The sequence below is a fragment of the Condylura cristata genome, unplaced genomic scaffold, assembly GCF_000260355.1.
Source record: "Condylura cristata isolate star-nosed mole 26May11 unplaced genomic scaffold, ConCri1.0 scaffold00016, whole genome shotgun sequence".
Lineage (NCBI taxonomy): Eukaryota > Metazoa > Chordata > Mammalia > Eulipotyphla > Talpidae > Condylura > Condylura cristata.
The window spans coordinates 21,719,996-21,740,354 of record NW_004567117.1 but is presented as its reverse complement, the minus strand read 5'-3'; the positions used below and the strand labels follow the sequence as shown (position 1 = coordinate 21,740,354).

The 20,359-nt window shown below is 35.1% G+C and overlaps 1 protein-coding gene across 1 annotated transcript in view; it reads left to right on the top strand.

The window, feature by feature from the left end:
* RPRD1A (regulation of nuclear pre-mRNA domain containing 1A) overlaps positions 1–20,359 on the top strand; it is a 58,831-nt gene that overhangs the window by 10,505 nt on the left and 27,967 nt on the right. Inside the window, exons 2-6 of the mRNA XM_004683847.2 lie at positions 9,763–9,892; positions 12,589–12,695; positions 12,775–12,872; positions 16,152–16,278; positions 16,372–16,547. Of these exons, the coding sequence (XP_004683904.1) occupies positions 9,763–9,892; positions 12,589–12,695; positions 12,775–12,872; positions 16,152–16,278; positions 16,372–16,547 (638 nt within the window). The remainder of the gene's footprint in view (positions 1–9,762; positions 9,893–12,588; positions 12,696–12,774; positions 12,873–16,151; positions 16,279–16,371; positions 16,548–20,359) is intronic.

Below are 20,359 nucleotides of genomic sequence, written 5' to 3'. Positions count from 1 at the left end.
AACTCTGGATTACAAATATTTCCCCATTATGTTTTATTAAAATGTATATAACTTTACATTTGTCCATGTTCTATTTGAATTAGTTTTTGTATAATTGCAATTTAGGTCATTTCATTTTTTACTGAAAGGTGTTTTTGTTGCTACTGCACCATTTGTTGAAAGGACTTTTTTTTTCACTGCTTTTATGCTTTTGTCAAAATAGACTTGGGCATATTTGTGTGGGTCTGTTTCTAGGTTCTCTATTCTTTTCCATTGAGCTTTGTGTCTGCCCTTCCTGTAACACATAGCCTTGATATTAAAGTTATATAATAAGTCTTGAATTAAGGTAGATTTACTGCTCACACTATATTCCTTTCTAAAATGTTTTAGCAATTCTAGTTCGTCTTTCTGTGCAAGTTTTAGCATATTCTACTATGTCTATAAAAGATGTTTTGTTAGGACTTTGAAAACAGTCCCATTAATGCGATATTAGTTTAGTGAGAAATAACACTTTTATTACACTGAATCTTCTCATCTGTGGATTTGGAATATCTCTCCATTTTTTTTTAGATTTTCTTTGATGTTCTTAATCAAAATTATGCAGCTTTTAGCATGAGTCCTACGTATATATCTGTATTTACTGTTAAATATGTCAAATGTTTTGAACAATTTAAAATATTGTATTTTTAATTTTGGTATCTACATGTTCATTACTAATGTATCAAAAATACAATTCATGTTTTAATACTTAATCTTGTTTTGTGTGATCTTGTTGAACATACTTACTAGTTGTATTTTTTTAAAAGTAGATTCTGTAAGGTTATCTGTGTATATATGGCATCTACAAATAGAGGCAATGTTTATTAGTTTTTGACTAATTTGTATTTAGAATAGGTGCTTTGTTTCTTACTTTAGAGAAATAGTAGTATACATTAGGTATAATGTTGGCTGTGGGTTTTATATTTAGATTTTTATCAGGTTAAAGAAGTTTCCGATATAACTCCTGATGCTGAGATTTTATCATAAAGGGTTGAGATTTGTAGTCTTATTTTTCATCTGTTGATATAATTAGTTGATGTTTCTTTTTCAGTCTGTTAATATATAGTGTAATACATTGGTTGATTTCCAAGTCTTGATGATCATTTTTTTAATTCCTAAATAAATTCTACCTGCTTGTTAATTATTCCACATATTGTTGAGTGCTGTTTATTTTGTTAAGGATATTTGCAACTGTAATTATGAGGGCTGTTCATAGTTTTTTTTTTCTTTTTGTATAATCTTCAAATGAAAGTCACTGCTTCATAAAGTGAATTGGGGTGTTTTTTCTGAAAGTGATTGTGTAGAATTAAAAAACATTCTTTTTAAATGCTTGGCAGAATTCCTTAAGTTTTCTTTTTTACAAGTTTTAATTTGAAATCAGGCTGCTGAATTTTTCTGCGTCATTTAAGTGAGATGTAGTAGTTTGCATTTGTGACGAAGTAGTCTTTTTCCTTTCATTTGTCAACGTTAAGTTGTTTATTGCATCCCCATATCTTCCCCATTATCCTTTTGATGTGATACTCCTAACAGTATCTTACTTTCTCTGTTTTTCCTTTGTCATTCTTGTTCATCATTTAAAGAAACAACTCTTTGCAGTTAAGTCTGCTATATTATTTCAAAGACCTGAGTTCTATCCTTGGCCAAAGTGCTAACCCACACATGACACAGAAGACCTTTCCTGTCATGCCTGCTGCTCCCCTTAGCAGTGTATTTCAGTAGATCTGCCTGTTCTCACTACTGCCTCTAATGAATCTTCTGACCCCCACACCTCTGGCCAGATTTATTGATTGGGTCTTGTCTACGTATTTTCACTCTTGTTAAACTGCCTATTTCTTTTCCATTGGCTAGGGTAAGAAAGTTTTTGTTGGATCTTTATTGTGTGCACCTGGGCACGTTAAAGGAGTTCTGGGTTGATACCTTCTTCCACATCAAATGTGAGATACAGAAAGCAAAGAAAAAACCTGTGGAAAACTCACTTTGTGATGTTGCTTAGTTCCCAGGCTTTGTAGTCAATCTACCATGGTTTCCTATATTTGTTTTACATATAATGTCTGGAATTTGTAGTTGTATTTAGCAGAAGTTATGGGGAAAGTACATCTGTTCTTTCTTCCCCGAAGCAGAAGTATTACATGGTATTACGTGGTTCACATGTTGTATTAACATTTTAGTAAACTTAACATACCTGTGTTAAATGCTAACTTTACCTTTTATTGACTAAACATGTATTTGTTGTAAAATTTAAAACAGTGCAGTGGTATGTAAAAATTCATTGTAAGGAGGTCATTTACCCCCAAATTAATCTATAAGTTCATGTAATCTATAGGGATTTTTTTCTTTACAAGACATTTAGAACTAATTCTAGAAACGGTGGGTAAAGTGTAAATGTTGAGGAAAAGCCAAGTGTAGCTTGGGAAATTTGACAGTTTTGAAGGGAAAACAATAATGGCTATAGTGTGCCCTTTTAGTAGCCATGTCCTGTTAAGGACATTGAAATTAGGTGTGAATTATGTTGGTAAAGGAATAGGATATATATGTGAGATTTAGGAAGAGACATTTGTATTTGGTATATTAGGCACTTTATGTTCAAGTGGAAAGGGGAATATGAAATGATTTTTAGATTTTTATCTTATAGTTGATAGAAAACTTATTCGGTTGAATGAAAGCTATACATTGAAAAAATCAACTATGCAAATCATGTAAGTAAAATACATTTTATAGTTGAACAAACTCAACCTCTGAATTGTGGAACTTCTTTAGAAGGATTGTAGGGGAGCCAAAACCTGCCACACTAAAGCTTGTCTTCAGCAACAGATAAATTGCATTCTTTTTTTAAAAAAAGATTTATTTATGCATACAGAACTCGGGTATAGACCAGAGGTGCAGGGGTGGTGAGAGGATTCACCAAAGACAGAACGGGAAGCAGAACAGGAAATTGACAAAGTACATTGCTGAGGGGAGCAGTGGGCAAGACAGGGAGAGGCCGGGTGTGCCATGTGGGTCCCCTTCCCAGCCAGGGATTGAACTTGTGCTTAAAGTGGCTGTGGCTAGCTGCTCTTTAACCCACTGCATCATAAGGGAGGGTCCAGCAACAGAAAAATTTCATGTGAGGGGACTCTGGAAGCAGTTGGAGGTTGCTTTTGAAAAAGATATTTTCATATAAATGTCTTTACGGTGTGTCCTAGGGAAAACTATAATTTTTTAAAAAGATTTATTTATTAATTTATACAGAACTGGGGTACAAGCCAGAGATGTGGAGGGTAAGATTCACCAGGGACAGAGTGGGGAGCAAACAGGCAGATCAACGAAGTACACTGCTGAGGGGAGCAACGGGCGGGTCAGGAGAGGTCTGCCGCACCATGTGGTCACCTCCAGGCGGGGATCGAACTCATGCAGAAGTGGTTTAAGCTTCTTTGTGCTGTGCTTTAACCTGCTGCGCCACCAGGGAGGGCCTATAATCTCTTTTTAATGGATAAGTCAGAACTTACTTTGTACAATTTTGTCTGCTATAGCTTTCCAGATAACTTCTCCTAATTGACCTTACCATTCCTTTCCCTAAATAAAATAGTCCATCTCTCTTACATAGATTCCTTAAGAGGACATGCAGGTGGGCAAGTTACCAGTCATGTAATCATGCTGGGTCTTGCCCATCTATACAGGTAGTTTGATGTAATTACTACACGCATTTATTTTCTCTTATATCAGAAAACTTCAACTCTTGTCTTTTTACCTATTACTTTTGCCTTTCAGAACCTATCTATAGAAATATTTACCCAGATTTATAAAGATAAAAGGTATGAAGGGAGGGTTTGGGACCCTCCCTGGTGGTGAAATGGGTTAAAACACAGCACAACAGAGCTACTGTTTGCAGCCACTTCAACATGAGTTCCGTCCCTGCTAGGGAGGTGACCTACATGGCACAGCAGACCTCTCTTGCCTTGCCAGCTGCTTTCCTCAGCAGTGTACTTTATTAATCTGCCTGTTCTTCTCCCACCATGTCTCCAATGAATCCTCTCACCGCCCCTGCACCTCTAGCCTGTACCCCAGTTCTTGATGCATAAATAAATAAATCTTTTAAAAAAAGCATTAAAGGTTTGAAACAACTTATGTCATGTAACATGCTATTAAAAGGAACACGAGTATTAAGAGTTTGGTAAAAAGTCTGTTATGGATTCAAAAATCTCTTGGATACATGAAGTGTGAAGAAAGCTGTTAGACAAATATTATGTGTAACAAGATCTCATTTATGAAAAAATTCAGCATATGTGTGTATCTGTGTCTTGGTGTTTTAAGTATATAATGTTTGCACAGGTAAATAAAGTGGCCTAAAAATGATACACACTGGGCCCCTCCCTGGTGGTGCAACTGTTTGGGACACAGCATTACAAGCTGGCAACAGCCATTTCAGTCCAAGTTCGATCTCCCGCCCCAGTGGTGACCCACGTATCGTGGCAGACCTCTCCGGCGTTGCCTGCTGCTCCCTTCAGCAGTGATCATCGACCTGCCTGCTCTGCTCCCCACTCTGTCTCTGGTGAATCCTCTTACCCCTTGTACCTCTGGCCTATACCCATATTCTGTATGAATAAATAAATCTTAATTTTTTTAAAAAGAAAACAGTTAATTACTGTTTTAAGATGGCCTTTTAAAGTTGTACACTAAAGCTTAAACATTATTAGCATTGCATATTTTTGGTTTTACCTACCCAACTCTATTCTGATACCATCTTTATTTCCTAGTTATTGAAGGTAACTCTCAGACTTCAAGTCATTTTAACTTTATACTTCATTATATATAATTCACAATACATAAATTAAGACCTTTAGTAACAACTTAATGTAATACTAAGACCTCTAACATACCTAACAAAGTTAACTTTGATTATTGATTATTTATAACTCAGTTTCTGTCAGCCCAGATTTCCTCCAAAAATGTCTTTTTATAGTTAATGTTTAAAATAAAATCCAGCAAAGTTCACTGATGACATCTGGTCTCTTAAATTCGTCACTTCTTTTTACTTTTTGTCATGTAATGTATTTGTTGGGCAGTGTCACATGGGCTATAAAATTGCCTATATTATTGATATGGTTGATTCCCTCCTTAAGGTATTACTCTAAAAATATTTCATTGGCTGTGTTGTCTATTTCTGTTGCATTACATTAAAAGACACATTGTCAAATTGCTTTATGTTTAAGGATAAATTTGATCAATGGATTCTGTTACTATGAATCTGTTATAAAGTCCCATCTTTTCCCTAATGATTTTATTGCACTGATTATGGTTGGTCAGACCCTTTAATCAAAAATAGTAGGGGTTAAAAGTTATGAATTTTAATTATTTCCCCTCTGAATTTATTATTCAGAATTCATATACAGTAGGGGTTCTCAAAAATGCAGGTACATAGTGCATCCCTGGCGTAATTGGAGAACTTAGTGGAAATGCAAGTTACTAGGCTCTGCCCCACATCTGTTTCAGGTATTAATACATGGGCCAGACCAGCAAACTGTGCTTCAACAAGCTGCCCAGGTGACTTGTTTGACACATGATTATGAATCATTCTGACATACGATAATTTATTTTTTCTTAAAGATTCATTTATGCATACAGAGTAAGGGTACAGGCCAGAGGTGCAAGGGCAGCAAGAGAATTCACCAGAGACAAGAGTGAGGAGCAGAACTGGCAGGTTGATGAAGTACACTCTCTGCTGAGGAGCGCAGTGGGTGAGACAGAAGTCTGCCATGCCATGTGGGTCATCTCCCTGGCCAGGGATGGAACTTGTGTGGAAGCAGCTGCGGCTAGCTTCGTTCATTGGTTGTGCTGTGCTTTAACCTGTTGTGCCACCAGAAGGGCCCATATGTTCATTTCTTTATAAGAACATTTTTCTTTCATCAGCCATTGGGGACTCTGAAATACAGTTCTTTTTTATTATTATTATTTACTTATTTATTTTTAAAATATTTATTTATTTGTGCATACAGAACTGGGATACAGGCCAGAGATGCAGGGGCAGATAAAGGATTCACCAGAGACAGAGTGTGGAGCAGAACAGGACGACTGACGAAGTACACTGCTGAAGGGAGCAGTGGGTGGGTCAGGAGAGACCTTCGGTGACAAGTGGTCTCCTCCGGGGCAGGCAGGATGGAACTCATAAGGAAGTGGCATTAGCTTCTTAGTTTAGTGCTGTGCTTTAACCCGCTGCGCTACCAGGGAGGGCCTGAAATACAATTCTTACACTGTCTTTATGAGCCCATGGATTTTCATGTCTTTCTTATTGTTGACCATGGTGGTTACTTATTTGGTTGGTAACAGTGTCTTTGGTTGCTTGTGTTTCTTGATACAAACCCAGTAGTTTTAAAATAGTTTTCTTGTTTTTAGTCATGGGAAGATGATCTAGGTTCATCTCGTGTATTTCCTGTTTTTATTGGCAAAATGGACAACATATAGACCTGAGGATTGCCAGTTGATTTCAGTGCATTTCTTTGAGTGCTTTTTATTACTTCAATAATTATTTTGTAGGACTGTTCTTAGTAGTCTTAGGTGGTTTCTTTGTGCATTTACTTACGTGATGAATTAGTAGCATAAATTCCTAGAAGTGAAATTTTCATTTGTGCATTTACGTTTTGATTGGTAACTAGCAAAATTATATTTCTAAGAGATTGCTCTAATTTGTAATTTAACCACTAATATCCGAAAGTATCTAAAAATGTAATCTTACCCATGTTCTTGCCAACTTTAGTGTTTCTCATTTTAATCAAATAGGTAGTAAATGATAGTGTTTTATTGTTTATGTTTCTTTGATCTTCCTTTCTCGATACTTGTTTTCCTATAGGTATTGATTTGTGAGAATTCTAGAAATGGGAAAGGTGGTGATGTGAAATACTTGAATGCAATACATTGAAAATCAGCAAGAACAACAGATCCATAAGGAAGTTTGTCTTTCATAATCTGGAATTTGAAGTTGAGGTTTCTGAGGACAGTGTAATTTTTTTTTTTATGTTTCTCTTTCAGCCAAGCTGGATAAGGTTAACAACAGAAGCCAAATGGGTAAATAATTAAAAGCTCAGGTCGAGGCCAAAAAATCATTGATTTTGCAAATACTGAGCCAATTGTGAATTATTTTCTGGGTTTGATTCCATAGGTTGGTAGATGAGACTGACAGCTATTCTTAATGAAACTTAATTTAGTTGAAAAGCACTGTATTAAATAAAAAACAAATATGCGTGGGATAAGTGCTCTATAGGAAAAGTATAGGTGCTATAAGAGCACACAGGCATACCTAACTATGTGGATGGGTGGTCAGAAAAAAACTAGAGGAACTCATTTAACTGAGATGTGAAGGATGCTGTAAGAGGTGGGAAGTTAGAGAAGTAATGTGCTTTAAGAGAGAGCAGTGTGTAGGGTGAACCACAGATCTTTTGGCCTGTGGTTCATAGGAAGGATTTAAAATGTTATTGTGGAAGGCCCTTCTTGGTGGCACAACAGGTTAAAGCACAGCACTAAGATGCTGTCGCAGCCACCACAGGAAGAGTTCGATCCCCGGCCAGGGAGGCCAGGGAAGTGACCCACATGGTGCGGCAGACCTCTCCTGACCGGCCTGCTGCTTCCTTCAGCAGTGTATTTCAGTCAGTCCTCCTGTCCTGCTCCCCACTCTGTCTCAGGTGAATCTTCTCACCCCCACACCTCTGATCTGTACCTCAGTTCTGTATGCATAAATTAAAAAAAAATCTTAAAAAAAATAAAATGTTATGTGGAAACTCTCAAAGGTGTTAAGCAAGAAATGATAGGCTCCATTCCTGGATAACTTGAAATGTGAAAAAGAGCTATCAAAAGTCTGAGGCATTTTGGCAGTATTACAGTAAAACACCAGCTCTATCCATTTTTCTCCTACCTCAATTATTAAGAAGCAGCTGTTTGTGTCTGACTGAACTCTGTCCTGTTTGGGATAGAGAAGAGTCCATTCTAGAATCAGCAATTGATAATATACTTTCTATGGCAATGAATGTACTACTAAGAGCAGTTTCTGCCTTAAAAGCCGTTGAATCAAAAAAAAAAAAAACACATGTCTTTTGCAGCAATATGGATGGAGCTGGAAAAGATCATGCTTAGTGAAATAAGCCAGAAAGAAAAGTAAAAATACCGGATGGTTTCTCTCATAGCAGGAATATAACGGAACAGGCGAGAAAATAATGATAATGATGAATATCTGTATACCAGAGACATTTTGTGGGGGTGAAGTGGGGAATGAGATCAGAAACAGTGGCGGGAAGGAAAAGCACTGGACTATGGTGATGGCACATGGGTGATGGGAAACCCAAGGGGATTGCAATTGAGATGGAAAAATGCACAAAAATATGTAAAAATAAACTAATACAGTTATTAAAAAAAAACCATTGAATATTTAAAAGTCTAGTTTTCAGCAATTTACTTTACCAGGGAAATAAAATGAGACCATCTAATATTGCCAACAAATCTTCAGTAGATTTTTGTTGAAGATAATGACTTTTCCTGAAATTTCTTCCTAAGACCTTCAGTGATACCATTGTGGGGTGTGTGTGTGTTTCTGCACATTTAATAGGTTAATTATTTGTTTCTCTTTCTGTGGAAGGTTTCCCTTGGAAAGAGGGTACTTCTGTTTATAGATAGCAAAATAAAAATTGAGTGCATGTACCTACTGTGGCTTTAAATTTCAATTTTCATAAAAATATCAGTGATTAGATTGTGATATTCTGCACTGTAACAAAATGAGTAGGCATATGGTCTGTTCAATGCACGAAAATAAGTATTGGTCCTGCCTATCACTTTCTGATTGTGAGTGAATGAAGTTAGATTATGAATTGATGACTAGTGAAATTTGATGGCTCTTTCGTCATTATTTTACTGGTAAGTATTGTTTATCTAATAGCTTATATTTTTTTGTAGCTTGGTAACTTATCTTTCAAACTATTTTATGTTTTTTACTTTTTTGTTTTACAATATCTTAGTGACTGGTTTTCTTAAATTCAGCCTGGGCACGAAAGTTAAAACAATCATAAATTCAGTTTAAAATTTAAGGTACTATCTTAATAACATGACCAATCACCAAATTATTTTAATAACATTTAACATAGGGGTAGTCACTGAAATGCATTTTTTGGGCCCTCCCTGGTGGCACATTGGGTTAAAGCTCAGCATTGTGAAACTGTCCAAAGTCACTGCAGCATAAGTTCAATCAGTGTCCAGGAAGGCGACCCACTTGGCGCAGCAGACCTTTCCTGACTCACTACCCTCAGTAGTGTATTTCAGTATATCTGCCTGTTCTCCTCTCCACTCTGTCCCTGGTGACTCCTCTCACTGCTTCTGCACCTCCGGCCTAAACCCCAGTTCTGTATGCATACATAAATAAAATCTTTTTTAAAACATTTTTACTCAGGCATGATTATTTCAGTGCATAAAACCAGTAGTTTGGAATGGTGATGCAAACTCTAGGAATCAAGAGTAAATAATTAAACTTCAAGGAAACAGAACAATTTATCATTGACTTTTGAGTAATTTTTTTTTTTCATGATTAGTTTTCAGAAGACAGAGTTGTTATCTTGGTAAGTTAAGAAATAGTGATTTGATAAGCAGAATGAGAAGCTAGGGTTTTAACAGGATAAATAAAGGGTAATAGGCTTTTTGTAACTTTTAAATTGCTTAATTTTAGGTATTAAGAACATTTGTGCAAGTTAAATGAGGATATTTTAAATAGGTTTAACAATTTTTTTTTTCCAGCCAAACCAAACAGGAAGCTTACTTTTCTCTACCTGGCCAATGATGTCATTCAGAACAGCAAAAGAAAGGGACCAGAGTTTACAAAAGATTTTGCACCAGTTATAGTGGAAGCTTTTAAGCATGTTTCAAGGTATGAATCATTGTCTGGGGTTCTAGGTAATTTGTTTTAAATCCATACTATGTCATTTTGCTAAAATCTGCCTTAAACCGTAAAATAAATAATTTTTTTTTACTTGGAAGTTTTCATTAGAAAAGACCTATAAATGCCATTTGTAAATGTTTAGTTTTTATGAAGGAAAGCATTTTGAATTGTTACAAATGTGGGCATTTGGAGTGGTTGAATTACTGCTTCCCTTTAAGGGACTAAAAGCTATTGCCACATTGGATTAAACTTCATTAAGAATAAATGAAGATATTGAATTGTGTGTTTATAAAGCTGTCAATTTTCTGATTGTGTGTGTGTTTATAAAGCTGTCAATTTTCTGATTACCATAATGGTTTTAAGGTTTTCTAGCATGTGAGTATGTTTTATAACACTTTTAAATGTTTTAGAAATTTAGAATAATGATAAAACTTGAAATTTTTGCTATAGAGAAATCCTGAGGATAGAAGTCTATACTTTGGCTTATGCTCTTTTTAAATGTGAATTCGCAAAGGTTTGAAGTTGATGAAAATATTTGGTAGATTGTTGGATAAACTAGTGAAACTATTATATGCAATTATTTGGTAGATTACTGGGTAGACTAAATTATAGAATTCATGGTGATAATGATCTCTGTTGACTGATTCAAGGATGGAAACATACTTATCGCATGCCCTGCAGTTTTAGAAAAACTGCATGTGTTAGAAAAAATTGCAGTGTGAAATACAGCTCTATGTTGTTTTCTTAAACACTATTTATCCTTCAATTTAGATACTCTTCTACTGTCTCTTCAGATTTTTTTTTAGAGTTCACTTTTCACCTGCCTTTTGGGTGATTTCATACACTGTGTGTGTTTAGTTAATATCTATACCCTAACAACACAGTTGTAATGCTCTAGTCAGGTGTTTTTTCTTTGTTTCATTCCTGTATGTCCAGTTGCCTGTTAAATCTCTTGTTTTATGCCTTCAGGCATCACAAACTCATTGGGTCTGATGGTGAGCTCCTAGGTCCTTGCTTGTCAAATTTGATTCTCTGCTAGGTCTTATTCTCTGGATGAATATCATCTCCATCTATCCTGATGTCCACACAAGAAATTAGGTGTCATTAAGTTTACTCTCTCTCTCATCCCCATATCCCATTGTAGTATCTGTAATTTCTTCAGTTCTTTAGAAATCTTTCCATTCCAGTTAGGTTATCATTTAATTGCAGTAGCTTCCAGTATTGTTTGGTTCATTAAGGGAAAACATAGACAAGAGCTGCAGAGTTGATCATAATATACCCTGGTCTTTGAGTGGTCCTCATTCTCCTAGAGATTAAACCTAAAGTCCTGAGCAAGACTTAAGGTTTTCTTTATGGACCTGTCTCGCTTTTCAGATTCCTGTCTCTCTTTTGTGCATACACATGATTATCTGGAGGCTAGGCTAGTCAATTGCTTTTAATTCTTTTTGTCTTAAAGCTGTTTATACATTTTGCCTTTCCCTTGAATTTAAAAAAAAATTTATTGAGCATATACTATGTATCAGGCCTTGTGAAGAAGTAGTAGTGAGGAAGACTGTTCTGTAGTAGCTTACATTTCAGTGGCTGATACCAGTAATAACTAGATAGAGAAGTGAATATATATTTTAATTTCAGAAGTACTATAAAAAAGCTTAAAGCAGGGAAGTTACTAGAGAATATGATACCGCTCAGCTATATAATCAAAAAAAGTGACTATTTTTTGGAAGCAGCATAGAATAGAAAAAGGGCAAAGTGAATCTTTTGACTATCTGGGAGGAAAAGGAGTCTCAGTAGAGAGATTATTTGGCAATAATGAGATAACTGTGTGCTGGGCATGTTGAGAAGATTTTATTTTTATGGAACAAGATATTTAGTGAATGTACCCTGAGAATTAGCCCAGAAATAGAAACATGTCTACTTTGTAACCCAGGATAAGGATTTTGGTTTTAACTATTGTTAAGATGATTAGCTCTTCTATGGTGTGATTGACATTAGTAGGATACTTAGTAAAGAATGGAGTGAAGTAGATAGATAGAGCTTGGGAGGCCAATGAAAAGACAGAAAGAAATCTATCAACAGTTTGATAATGAAGGAGATAGGAATTATTTGGGAGTAGTCTGTTTTTCTGTTTCTCTACATCTAATAATCTGATAGCAGATTAGTACTGCTTCTCAATATCCTAACTCTTGCAACTGGCCTTTCTGTTATTCATATCTTCAACCTTGTTTTATTTTGTATCATTTATAAATAATAGCTGCCATAAAGCTCCATGTGTGTCTCCAGTATTAAATAAATTGCTTTGATCAATAAATACTTGTTAATTAAATTAAAAATCATCCATTAGAAATCTTCCGTAGCCTTACATTCAGTCCTTGTTGTGCTAGAAGCATCTTGTTTGTAAACCCTTACTAGCTGCTATTAACACTTTCACGGATTTTTGTGTTTTTTTGTTTACTATTATCTCTGCACGTAGAGAGACAAGGAAAGCAAAGAGTATGTCTGTCTCGGTCACTTTGCCCCTTAACTGCTGGCTGCTGGCTACATAGTAGTGCTAAATATAGTTTGAACAGTCCACCTTTCATGCCCCCCTCATCTACTCTCCCATAATGAATATCTGATTATATTTAAAATCACCATTACTATTTTAATAGCACCATGCATTTTTACTATTGATATTTTATCTTTAGTGAAACTGATGAAAGTTGTAAGAAGCACCTTGGACGAGTGTTGTCTATTTGGGAAGAAAGATCTGTTTATGAAAATGATGTATTAGAACAACTTAAGCAAGCTCTGTGTAAGTATACAATCTTTTTTCATGATCTTGTCATTAAAATGTATTCTTTCATTGAAACTTAAATGTCCTTTCAATTCAGATGGTGACAGGAAGCCTAGGAAGAGAACTTATGAACAGATAAAGGTGGATGAAAATGAAAACTGTTCCTCTCTGGGATCTCCAAGTGAACCACCACAGGTAGAAGTATTTTTCTGTTAAGAGAATCTTGTTAGTGTTATTGTGGTCACCAAGCTTTATTTCAGTGCTTGACTACTGTAAGTTGGATTTAAGAAAGAAGCTACATGAGCATTTTTTAATTTTATGGTTAGTAAATTGCTTATGTTCAATGAATTATGTTGTGTACCATATGTTGGAAAATATATGAATAGAAAGGATTTCTGATTGCTGAGTATGATTAAATATGGATTAATAGCTACCACTTAAAGTTTTCTTGTAAAAAAATATTAAATAAGACTGTGTTATTGTATGAGTTAAGTACAAATCCTATTCTTAGAGATAAGCATTGCCTTTAAAAGCACCTTTTAAAATGGTGCTTTTAAAAGTACCACAAGGTAAAAATGAGTGTTACAGTAACAAGTATGCATTTGTACAGTTCTGTGTAATAATATTAGAACTATGTAATTCCATGATAGATGGATGAGAATCACCTTAATACCTGTGTCCTTCCTGATTGGTATAGTGTAAACATTACTTAACCATCGGATGAATTCTAGACAGACAATTTTAACTTCTAATTCCATGGACATTGAGTCTTAAAAATTCCTCCTTCTATGTTTCAAACATATAGGAGGGACAGATAAAATTAAAAAGGAGAAAATGAAGACATAGCCATACTCATAAAACAAGGTAAATATCTTTGTGGGCTAGAAAATGGTATAGAAGCACAGCTCAGTGTGTGATCCAGAGACTGGTTCCTGCTGAGCTTTGGTCCAGAAGTAGACATGGGTTGCTAGAAATCAGTATCCTGTAAGGTAATAAAAGTCAGAGCATTTCAATAGAGAGCTGGACCCAAACTCACTGCATGAAACCAAAGGTTGAGTGGAGCTCTTTTCCAATATGACTAAAGCTTGAAAGAACGATGCAAGTAATTCCTGCCTAGAACTATGGATTTATATTACTGGTAGTACTAGAGAGGCAGAAAGAATTTTACCAAGTCAGTCAGCTAGGTCCTGAGGCAGTTGGCTCAGTTGTAGGAATGCTGAGTGAAGTTCAAGTGGTCAACATGGGCAGGAATCCATGACTAGACAGTAATGAGAACATAACATTTAGAATAACCAGGCAAGATTTGGTAATAAGTTGAAAAGTGAGATTTCAAGTACACAGTTTTTCACCTAAGTTCAAGATAGAGGCTTTGATTTTCTACCACTGTCCAACAAGAGAGTAATCTTCAATTGCATTTTTTTGATGTATCTTTGACTAAGATTATTCTTTAGTATTTGTATAAAATACTATTTTCATTTTATGGCCATTTTTAGATTAGCTGTGCTTAAATCTCAGTGGTTCAACCTTGTAGTCATTGTTTTGTTTACATCTTTATAAGAAAAGTTAAGATCTCTGGATTGAACTCATTCTTCTCTATTAGGAAATGCTAGTAAACAAAGACAACTTTGTTTTTTAAAAAGATTTATTTATTTATGCATACAATAACTGAGGTACAGGCCAGATGTGTAGCGGGTGAGAGGATTCACCAGAGACAGGGTGGCGAGCAGAACAGACAGATCAACTGAAATACTCTGCTGAGGGGAGTAGTGGGTGGGTTGGGAGATATCTGCTATGTCATGTGGGTCACCTTCCTGGCCAGGGATCCAACTTGTTCTGCAGTGACTGTTGATAGCTTCATGTGCTGTGCTTTAAGCCGATGTGCCACCCAGGGAGGCCCATCTTTGTTCCGATTCTTGACTCCAACTTTGAGAGCTTAGAAGTAACTCACGTAGAATTGTGAAGGTATATTGAGATGTAAATATTGTCAAGATCTTAAAGCCAGATTCCTTCTAGAACTCCAGAAAATTTTAGTATTTTATGACTGACTAAAAAGTAATATGTCAGTTTATTGGGGTACCAGAAGAAACAAAAGGCCTGGAAATTGTTACTGCTTTTGAGCTTACTTTCCTTGTAGAGGGGAAATATCTTAGAGTAAAATTATTTTTTTAAATGTTGGGATTTTAAATATATATAATGAATTAAAAGGACACTAAAGATAGTTTATTTTTTTTTAGGTTCAATCTTTTTTTTTTAAGATTTATTTATTTATGCATACAGAATTGGGTACAGGCCAGAGATGCAGGGGTGGTGAGAGCATTCACCAGAAACAGAGTGGGGAGCAGAACAGGGTGACTGAAGCACATTGCTGAGGGGAGCAGCGGGCTGGTCAGGAGAGGTCTGCTGTGCCATGTGGATCAGCTTGGGGCGGGGATCGAACTCATGCTGAAGTGGCTTTAGCTTCTTAGTGCTGTGCTCTAACCAGCTGCACCACCAGGGAGGGCCCAGGTTCAGTCATTCTTAAATATCAGTTGCTCTGTGGTAGACCCTAATGACAGCATTTTTTTTGTAAGGGGCTGGCTTAGGTTGTCTGTCAGTGTCCTAGTCCATGTACAGAATTAATAATGTACTACAAATTTCAAGCATGTGTAATTTACAGATTAAAAACTGAGAGAAAGGTGGGATGAGAATGGATCCTGATAAAAAGAAAATTTGCTCCTTTTGGAGTTTTATAAACATCATGAATTATGAGATCACCAGCAAAGGATGCTCTTTCCTCGTAATTATAGCTGGTATGAAAAAAGTACAACAAAAGTATTCTAATGAGAATAATTTTTACACTGAACATTATATCAATATTAGTCATCATGTAACTTTGTAATATTCTAATTACTTTATTAATAAACCACAGAATAGTTAAAAGTGTCATATTTAAAAGTATTCCAAAACTACATTTCTCTTGTGCTTTAATTATGAATTTAGTTGTGGATTCCAGGAGGTTCCCACTTACGAAGTTGTTATCCCTCTTCATCCATTATCCAGTTTAATATTAAAAAAATTAATTTTTATATGCAGTGATAATAGGACAAATAGATTACACATAAAACTTGTGTTCTCTAAGTTGAAACTTTAGCTTGCTTTTTTCCCTTTTACCCACTGTATGTGGTAGTCATCTAAATTATTCACATCATTTTAATAATTGGATGATTGATTTTTCATTATCTGTTTCTACCACTGAAGAGAAAAGTGAACTTCTCAAACTAGGGTCATGGCACAATTATTTCCAAAACCTAACACAGTTTAGCTTTTTTTCCCTTAATATGTAAAGAATGTGAACTGTGTTTGAAAACAGCTTATGGTAGAAATTTAGAACTAGTAAATATCTAGTAAGGTTTAGGGACTATGAAATAAACTTTAGTCTTTTGTATTTGCTTAAGCTTCATTTATTTTGTTTCTGAAGTTGTACAACTTTTTTAGACTCTAGATCTCGTTAGAGCATTACAAGATCTAGAAAATGCAGCTTCAGGTGATGCAGCAGTACACCAGAGGATAGCTTCTTTGCCTGTTGAAGTCCAAGAAGTATCCCTACTAGATAAAATAACAGGTAAGAAAAGAGAATAGGACTTGGCAATTTAGAGTTATCTAACAATTTTATTTATTATTCTCTAATAATTTTATTTTTCTGTGCTTTTCTTAGACAAAGAATCTGGAGAAAGGCTTTCTAAAATGGTAGAAGATGCTTGTATGTTGCTGGCAGATTACAATGGCAGATTGGCGGCTGAAATAGATGATAGGAAACAACTCACTCGAATGTTAGCAGATTTTCTTCGTTGTCAAAAGGAAGCCCTTGCAGAGAAAGAGCATAAATTGGAAGTGCGTAACCTTTTCCTTTTATAGTGCTTATTTATTTAATTTATATTTTGGTAGGAGTTTTTAAATATCTCACTGTTTCTGCACATTTTGCGCTTTTTTGACATAGCATTTTTAAAGTGGCCCAGGTAAGCATATCCTTGCATTAATAGTGGCTCAGGTAAGCACATCCTTACATTAATGCGTTTGTATACTTTCAGTATAAATCCTTATATTCAAGAACAAAAATTAATGGGAAAACAGCAGTTGGTATAAAAATCTGTTGTCAACTACAGTAAATTATGGTTGCACTTATTTAACTCCTGTTGTGAATACATACAATCTCTTTGGCTGTAGAATTTGTTATGGATATTTTAGCTTCCAGTCTCTCTGCCCTCAGAAGCTTATCAGTTTTGCTCCGGAAGGTAGTCTTGAGATTACTTCTTTGTTATACCTGACCTGATACTTACCACTTATATTCCCATTCCACCTCCCTGTAGGTGTACACCCTTGAGTAGAAAGTCATTGCTTCTCTACATTGGGTGATAATTGATACTGTTGGTGAGATATCTGGCAGTGCATAGGTAAAAAAAATCAAAACAGAATACTTTCATATTGCTTTGAGCAAAGTTAGGAGCTGTCAGTACTGGAAAAACCAGTTTTGGTTTTATTTAAAAGACTAATTGGATAATTTTTTTCAAATTGTTTAATGCCATGGCAGTTGCTTTTCTATCTGTAGGAGAATCTCTTAATTTGTTTGGATGCCTGTATTTAGAGGCAGTTGTATAAATTTTTAAGTTGCTATAGGTATAACTCTGTTAAGTTGCTTTTACTAATGTTCAGTTATTGCTTCAGCAGTGTCTAAGTGGGCCAAAGACAGGTTGCTTTTTCTACCTGTCAAAGCAGTAACTTGATTAAATAATACCAGAAGCAGAGCTCTACAACCCTGAATGCTTTTAAGTTTTCATTGCCCCTTTTCAATTTGTCTGTCCTTTGCACATATATACTCACAGAGCACAGTCATTGGCACCATGCTCTACTTTTAAAGAGGCTGGCTGTGTCTACGTAGAAAGAAAAGGTGGACTTTTTTTAAAGATATATTTCATATTTAATTTGTCAGCTTTTGATCTTGTGATGGAGTTTCAATATTAAACATTGTTTATTAGCAGAAGTAAGGGTAAGTAATGTCATGCAGTTTGTCTTCAGTCTTTCGGTTTGTTTAACTTGTATTGAGCTTCTGTTGCAGATATTGGACATGGGCGTATCTTCTAACGATGTCATCATCATTAGCATATTCTTCCTGCTAAAAATAAATATCAAACTCCAAAGCTTGTATTGTCTCATGTTTTTGAAAATCAAAAGAAGACTGTTATTATACTTTATACTGCTCTCTCACTTAAATTGGTTAAATGTCACTGGTTACAAACATTTTATATTTTGAAGTGTGTGTGTGGAAAATAGATGAGATAGTACCCAACCTCTCATTCCCCCTGTATTTTCTAATCAGATTTCACAGTTGATAGTGTGTTAAGTGATACCTGATAATAATATTTGGCTGTATCAGAAGTTAAGTGCTATTCTAAGCATTTAACACATATCAACTGATTTAATCCTATATAGCAGGAAGTATTAATTGCCCCATTTTACAGACAAGGAGATTGAACTACAACAGATTAAATAACTTACCCAGTAACTTCACAGGGTTAGTGAATTGTTCAGAACTCAGAGAATCTGCCTCTAAAATGACATAGTTACTACTTGAACATAAGATTAAGGCAAAAGCTAAAATCATCTCTCCAACTCTTTCTGCTTCCTCCTTTCTGGAGGCAATCACTCTTGAGATAAAGTTTTATAGGGACTTCTATCAATGAGGATTTTATCATTAAAAAAAACCCACCTAACTTATATAATAAAAAAATTTTTTAAGATTTATTTATTTATGCATATAAGAGCTGGGATATAGACTATAAGTGCAGGGGTTGAGAGGATCCATTAGAGAGAGAGTGGGGAGCAGAACAAGAGGATCTACTCAAAAACACTGCTGAGTGGAATAGCAGATGGAGAGATCTGCTGTGCCATGTGGGTCAGCTCCCTGGCTGAGGATTGAACTCATGCCACAATGGCTGGTGATAGCTTCATAGTGCTGAGAGTTAACCCCTTGTGCCTGTAGGGAAGCCCCCCTCCTAAATTATATTGAACGTTTTTTATAATTAAAGATGTATTTAGATTGCTAATAAACAAGGAAGTTATTCCATAGAGCTCTTTGTAAGAGTTATAATTTAGAACTACACGATTCCTTTGTCAGAAGACATGAAAATGGTTTAAGATGTGTTGTACCAAGTAGGTTGTATCACTTAGTTGAGATTAAGGCCAAGATTTAGTTACTAACTAGTTGACTGATAGTACTTAATAAGTAAGATTTCAGTTATTGTGCATCTGTGAACATCAGCTGTGAGTGACCAACTACTGATATCACTAATAGCTCTTTTTTTGTTTTTGAAAATGGACATGCAAAAATTTCAGTTAAGTAAAAAATTGTGACTATTTCAAGTTTCTTAAAGATGCCTCTATTAAAGCATTCATAATAAAAACATGAAGTGCTTTAAAAAGTTTTATAAATTATTATTTTTGAAAAGTGACTGACTTTAGCTGGTTATTACTCAGATAACTGTTAAATAGACTTTAAGATAAGTATTTATAAAATCCATTTTGTAGATTTTTGGACGTCATAGTAGTATTCAAAAGCTGGAAATTTTGCATAACCTCTTGTTCATCTTATTATCTTGGAAGACACATGAATAGAGGAATTAAATTTTTGACTTTGATATCTCTACAGTACAGAGATCAGAAATTCTTCTAAACTCAAATGTCTTTGTTGCTCAGTTTTGATTACTCTTTTATTACGTGTTTGTTGTAAGGAAAGAAGCTTTTGTAAAGTCCCCATTTATCACATGGTACATTGATACACTTAAAATTTGCTAGACTTTCATAGAAAGCAGATTTTCTAGTTTATGGAATAGATTCCCAGAGAAAATTGGAAATTGCAATTTGATGGCTTCTAAAAAGAAGAGCTAAAATATATTTTGGTTCCAGGTTCTAGAAGTCAAGATCAAAAAGTTACCAGTAGTGTTTTTTTATACTCTTAACATCAGTACACTTGGATCACCATCTTTTTTAAAAATGAGTGCATAGTGTTCATTATGTGAGTTGTATATTTCAGTCTGTCTGTCTTCTTAGGGTGTTAGATTATACACATTGACTTGCACTTGTTATTTTCGTGCATTATAATAGTAAAGAAAAGTCCTGCTGATGGAGGTTTGTACAGTTGTGCAAGTTTATAAACAGAATTGATTCTCAGAAGTAGAATAACATAGCTGAACCAAAGGGAATATATGTTTAAGAGTTGATAGTAATGCTTAAGCCCCCCAAAAGGCTTTGCTCTTTTAAACTCATACTTAATTCTTAAAAATTCACATGTCTATATGGGAGTGCAGTCCCTTTCCTATTCTGCTGGATTGTTTGTCTTACCCATTTTCAGTTCTACAGATTTTGTTTGTATTACTTTCTCGGTGTTTTCTTTTGTTGTTTTTTAATAATTATAGCCAATCATAATTATTGTGTATGTGCAGTTTTACATTCTTACCACTTACACATAGTCTGCCTACATACTTAATATTTCAAACGACAACATTTTGCTCAGTAGATATTTCTTAGTTTACTGCCCCCTTTCCTGTTTTTTTGATACACTTTTTGCATTTAGGTCTGTCCCTCTTTTTCCTAGACAGTATTTTTTAGGTTTTTCAAGAGTGGTTACTTAATAGATACCTCACCCCCCC